The following is a 6199-nucleotide window of genomic DNA, read 5'->3' on the forward strand; positions in this document are numbered from 1 at the left end:
AGCTCACTGCTGTGCTGCACAACAAACCAAGGTTAGTAAACTTCCTCTATCACAGTCTGAAAGCCACTGATTCTTTCTGAGAGACCCTGAGAGGAAAGTTAGAGCTGAGGACAGAGCAGGAAGTCTGACAGGAGAGATTTTAAAGTTTAGACTCATGATGATATGAAGGCATGAAATCAGAGAAACGTTTTGGTCCGACAGGTTGATGCTGAGTCTCTCTGTCCTCACTGTCTGGCTGCACAGACTCAATTTCTCTGCTCTTTATCACTTCATTAAAATCTAAATGTCCCTCAGCATTTGTCTCTGTAGAGAAGTTGAAGTCTTTAAGATTGTATTTGTGGTTTCAGATGTGCCATATTCTTATCATCCACCATCAGTTCACACATACATCATCTTCCTGTCAGTCAACCATTGTGTGTGGGGCAGAGTCACTTGCTGCATATCCTGTACAAATGTATTTTCAGCCTGTTGTCTGGACGACCAGCACAGTGTTTGGACGTCACTTTGATTCAGTTTGGTTGGCTCAGTCATCGTCCAATGAGAGCTGAGAGCCACAGAAGGAAAGTATTGAGAGACGGATTAACATGTTACTAGTTTACATCTGTTTTTAATGGGATTTCTTGACAAACTCTTCATATATATTAAATATTAATATAAATGCTTAAAAGAGGAGGATGTTTGAGTTGTGTTGGCTCTGACTGACAGATATCTTAGAGTTTCTCAGTCAGCTGTGGTTTCAGGTATTTGCTCGGCTCAACTTTGAAGCTTTTTAAAAAAGTGTATGTCTATGTGCTGCTGTATAGTTAACACAACAACCCTGTTTACCACTGCTTCAAGAGGAAATTAAACTGCAAGTGATCATTAGGAATTTGACTTTAATCTGTTCTCCATCCAGCTCATCTGACTGTGAGTCCCAGCAGCTCTCAGATGTTTAAAGGACAGTTTGTCTCTCTGAGCTGTGAGGAGGACGACAGCTCTGCTGGATGGACGCTGAGGAGGAACACAAAAAGAGAAACCATGGCTAAGTGTGGAGCTGACTGGGGAAGATCAGGTGGTTCCTCTTGTAACATCACTGACATTGACCCACTGGACAGTGGAGAGTACTGGTGTGAGTCCAGAGAGGGAGCAACCAGTAACGGCATCAACATCACTGTCACTGGTAAGATCAGACTGTGGAGTTAGTATTGATGAAGCTGAGCGTAAATGATGAAATGCTGTAGTTTGTCTCTGTGTTCAGATGGACCAGTGATCCTGCAGAGTCCTGTCCTCCCTGTGATGGAGGGAGATGATGTCACTCTGCACTGTAAAACAAAGACCACCAACCTCACAGCTGATTTCTATAAAGATGGCTCCCTCATCAGGACTGAGCCTGCAGGTCACATGACCATCCACCATGTTTCCAAGTCTGATGAAGGCCTCTACAAGTGTAACATCAGCAGTCATGGAGAGTCTCCACCCAGCTGGATCACTGTCACAGGTGAGGAAGTTACCTTTGATTTCACCACTTATTTCATCCACATGTTGACCTGACCAGGTGAGATTCTCTCTGCAGATAAACATACAACCACAGCCCCGCCCCCTGTCTCAGCAGCCCCGCCCCTTGTCTCAGCTCCCTTCCAGCTTGTGTTCAGACTGGTCTGCCACCTAGTGGTGTTCTGTCTGTACTTCATCTCCACTCTCATCATGGTGTCTTTATATCGGCACAGGTCCACAGGTAACACTCTGAATCATTCATTCAGCTTACAGACACTCAGCAACTATCAATCAATCAATCAATCAATCATCGAATCAATCAATCAATCAGGTTCATTCTGGTTTGGATGATTGACAGTTGTCTCTAACAGCTGATAAATTATCTACATTTTTTGACCTGCTCTGACTACAGGAAATTACCTGCCTGTCTCCGTGGTGATGACCACACTCACCCAGGCTGAACAGGGATTTGATGATGACTGTGATGATGTCATCACATCTGTCACCACAGAGCATCACTTCTGAACTGACCAGATGTGACTGATGAAACGTTCCAGTCAGAAACCTTTATGCTCCTTTCTTTCAACATATATTGTCAATGCTGACAACATATTTTATTTTACATTCTTTATTATTATTATTATCATTATTACGCCCACTTTTTTGGCTTAACTTGTTTCATTTTCAATCTTTCAATTTACAATTTTGTTCTGTTCAAATGAATTGATGGAATGTTCAAAATTGACACATTTTCACACTCTTTCATGCATTTTCAACTTTTATCTATTCATTCATACTTTAAACCACAAACTTCATTCTAACTTTGAAATGTTTCACATCTCTAATAGATTCAAGGTATTATTCAACTTTCAAATCCCATTAAAACTTTTCAAAATGTTCAACTTTGTTTGAACCTCAGTTATATGGAAGTCTATAAGAGAAACATTCAAACCCACTCATCTTCAACCTCTTCCAAATCATTCATACATTCACCTGGAAACTTTATTTGAACTGTAAACAGGTCACAAGACTTGGTACTTTCTCATACTAAATCAACATTTTCATATCATCATACTTTTTACACAATCGAATGATACATTTGTGCGTGATGTCATTAATGGCATCAGGCCTTAATATGTTATCAAAAATATTGAACACATTATCCTCTTACTCCCACAGCTTCCACTCTACAAGCACAAATTATACATCAGAATGTAGACAAATGTGTCCTCTGTCATCCAATGTTTCTTCTATTAAAATACAACTCACACTTTTTGAATAAATTGCCGAAATGGGCAGAGAATGCTGTCTAAGAGTCTCTTTGACTCCAGTGTTATCTGAGCTGTGAATCTCTTTGTCAAAAATAAAGATGATGTTGATATATAAATTGTCATGACTCCTTTATTTTAAATCATATGGATACATATCATACATCAGTATCACCATTGAAGTCTCAATTCACTCGAAATGATTTTTTTTTCAATGTGACTTTTAGTTTTTGAGTTATAAGAAGTTGTTTGGTGCCTAAATTTGGCTGACCTGTTTTAAAGGTTTACTCCACTCAAATACTACTTTCTGTCTAACAACTTAAAGATTTAAAGGTTTAATACACCCAAATACTACTTTATGTATAACTTTTTATAGTTTTAAAGGACACACACGCACCCACAAACACACACACATGCACAAACTTCACTCACTTTAAAAACTTTGCACACTTCACACACACACACACACTGTCTTCATCACCTCTCCCCTCCTCCCTCCTTCTTTTTCCCCTCTCCTCTTCTTCCTCCTCCTCCTGCTTATCCTCCTAATCTCTCCTCTTCCTCTCTCTTCCTTTTTCTCCTCCTCTTTCAAAGAATCTAATATTTTAATATTAAAGCCCTGACGATCACTGTATGTTAACAGGAAACTAGTGATGGACCTAGATTCTCAAAATAAAAGTGCTCATAGATCAACTCTTGTCAGGGCTTAGACCTCAGCTGATCATTCATTTTTATTCCAACAAAGACAATTAAAGGAAACCTCACCTTCTTCTCAATACACTTAAGCTCATTTAAGTTCTTACTCTAAAACTGCCAATGGAACTTCTTTCATTGCTCAGTCTATATTTTGCATCCTTCATCATCACCCCACTTTTCCAACTATTCATACTGCTTCAGTTGCCTTTTCATGCATTTTAAACTCTTATGTACTGATTCATACTCCATTCAAACCTTAAAATGTTCCACATTTTTCATACATTAAGAGCTTCATTCAACTTTTATATACCATTCATACTTTTTGAAAACACTGTTGATTGAGATTTCTCAATTTGACCAGCCCATTTCCCACTTTTCCAAATCATGGAATAATCCCAATTCTTGACTTCCTCCCATAGTCATGTCCGCGTTGCAGACCGACGACGTCATCACGTCAGGCCACGTCGCCATCTTGTCACACACACCCACTCACACACACATGCATTCACCTGCATGTGTTCAACCCTGTACATAGCTCTTTCTGTTTTGCTTTGGTAGAATTAGATTTTAGGACAGTTGTTTGTTGAATGACGAATTTGTTATTTTGGCTAATCTTGCTAAGTTTAATAAATACTGTTATGTCTTTAAAGAGAAGTAATTTTGTCATTATTGTGTCTAACATATTGTGAAAAGTGGCTGATTGAATGAGTCAGAGCTCAAATTCAACCCTTCTTTGTTCACTCTTGAATGTTGATATCTCTCAGATATTAACATTCTAAGTGAACTCTTTTATGAGACCACCTTGTTTGGTTATTGGTCCCAGTTTCCAGGTGGTGCCCCGTGATTGTTAATTCATATTAATAATTCTATTAATTGTTATAATTAATTGTTTATCATTGATAATTGATAATTATTGCAAATAAACAACTGTGCTCCTCACAGATCAGATCAGTTGGTGCCCGAATTATTGACTGATATTAATAATGTCTTGATTTCATAATTCATAAGTATCTATAATAATTATAAATTATTACTAATAACCAAATGCGCTCCTACCCGCCTCAACAACTTCCTGATTCAGACTGAGAGAGGGGAGGAGGTGCTGCAGAGTTTTAAAGTCTGCTTACACATATTCAAATTCCAGCTACATGCTCCACTCTGTAAATGCATCACCATTTTGCTGTCTCTACTAGCTGGGAGAGGCCCGGGCCTTTTGCGGCCACCAGGATTTCATTTTAATTTGACAGTTATTGGAGTCACAGAGTTGCAGTAAAGAATGTCATAAACTGGTTACACCTCATTCCACACTGATGGATTTTAAAACCTACTTTGCTTTTGAAGTCTGTAGTTACTCTTTAAGCCCTCTGGGTTACCACGTGACCGTGTTCTTCACCTGGATGGTTGCCATGGTACCAATCTCAGGTGTAGTTTCTCTGTGACTGGTACACTATGATCAGACACCAGGATGAACAACAGCAACAGATCCTGGTCAACAACTTTTACATTAATTTCAACAGAAAGAGCAAATAACCATGAATCTAGCAAATACTGCAAAACACATCATACTTTATTTATAAAAACAAGCACATGTACATTTTCCAAACAGTGTGTTCAGACTCTGCTGCATAAATGTGTAAAAATCATTACAGTAAGAAAAGCTTGATGGAAGGAGAACCGTAAGAGTTGGCTTTGCACTTAAAGAATAATATGTTTCAAACACAATCCAATCTGTCTGACATACATTCAAAAATAATTTATCATCACTTATCCATTCAATCACTGTGTTCAACTCTGTGTTTAACACTGAATTTGATAAACTGTAGCTGTCATCATGTATGTTGTTGACTGTATACATGGAAATATGGGCCTCCTTTAAAACAAGACGTAATTCAATAGATGTGTGTTCAGAGCAGACCAGAGAGCAAACTGACAGTATTAACAGAGCAGTCGTTTCTTTGTGTGTTTGACAGACAGCTGAAAATATTCAGATTCACAGAAAAAGAAATATGGAGGATGCATTTGAAAAAAGATGGACACGTTTACTTTTAGAGCTAGTCTTCAACAATTCTGTGCTGAAGGGTTAGCAGAAACAGTCACAGAGAGATATTAGATGAACTCAATATTAACTGAGGAAGAGTCTGTTTTAAGAATGAGGACATTAATTCTTGAATATATTAAGAATATTAAATATATATAATTAAATGAGCAACTTGTACTATGACCACCTATCTGCTCTGACTTTTACAATGACATTTCTTCTTAAATCATGACTTAAGCAAAATCCTTAATTAAATAATTGTATATTAATTGTTTTCACATGGAAATAATAATAATAGCCAATTAAAATAACAACAATAATAATGTTTAGTATGCAATATGTACACAATAACCAAACCTTCTCTTGTTATGTCAGGATACTCCTTTTGACCCTCTGGCTCAGGTGACCTCACAGAGAACACATGCAACAAACAACATATTACAAGCTATTTAACTAGCTGGCGTCACTTTATTGGCTGAGGACCTTCAGTTGTTAGGCTACACTTTTATAAACATCTGGAACACAATATGTGCAATTAAGATACAAATGTGCTTCTTACATCTTGTTTCATAAACAATTACCTTTACATCAACATTTACAACCACATACTACATTTATCTGTAATCCTGCAACACATGAGGATCCACAGGTATTATATTTATATATGTTTTGTCTCATAAAGATACAAATAATCTCTAGGGTTGTGTAAATAGCCCATTCATTC

At 37.6% G+C, this 6199-nt stretch overlaps 1 protein-coding gene across 1 annotated transcript; it reads left to right on the forward strand.

The window, feature by feature from the left end:
* Positions 1-2122, forward strand: LOC121889736 (Fc receptor-like protein 5). Its single transcript, XM_042401933.1, has 5 exons — positions 1-31; positions 896-1159; positions 1238-1477; positions 1553-1714; positions 1886-2122. The coding sequence occupies exons 2-5, from the start codon at positions 928-930 to the stop codon at positions 1996-1998; spliced, it is 747 nt and encodes a 248-aa protein (XP_042257867.1). The 5' UTR covers positions 1-31; positions 896-927; the 3' UTR covers positions 1999-2122.
* The last annotated feature ends 4077 nt before the right edge of the window (positions 2123-6199 follow it).

This window comes from Thunnus maccoyii, chromosome 22 (genome assembly GCF_910596095.1).
Source record: "Thunnus maccoyii chromosome 22, fThuMac1.1, whole genome shotgun sequence".
In the NCBI taxonomy this organism is placed as follows: Eukaryota; Metazoa; Chordata; class Actinopteri; order Scombriformes; family Scombridae; genus Thunnus; species Thunnus maccoyii.

What these genes read in the sequence shown, in the direction of transcription:
- LOC121889736 (XM_042401933.1), top strand. Translation starts at nt 928, where the DNA reads ATGTTTAAAGGACAGTTTGTCTCTCTGAGCTGTGAGGAGGACGACAGC. An exon ending in CAGCTGGATCACTGTCACAG is followed by an intron (nt 1,478 to 1,552) that starts GTGAGGAAGTTA and finishes TTCTCTCTGCAG; the next exon opens with ATAAACATACAACCACAGCC. An exon ending in ATATCGGCACAGGTCCACAG is followed by an intron (nt 1,715 to 1,885) that starts GTAACACTCTGA and finishes CTCTGACTACAG; the next exon opens with GAAATTACCTGCCTGTCTCC.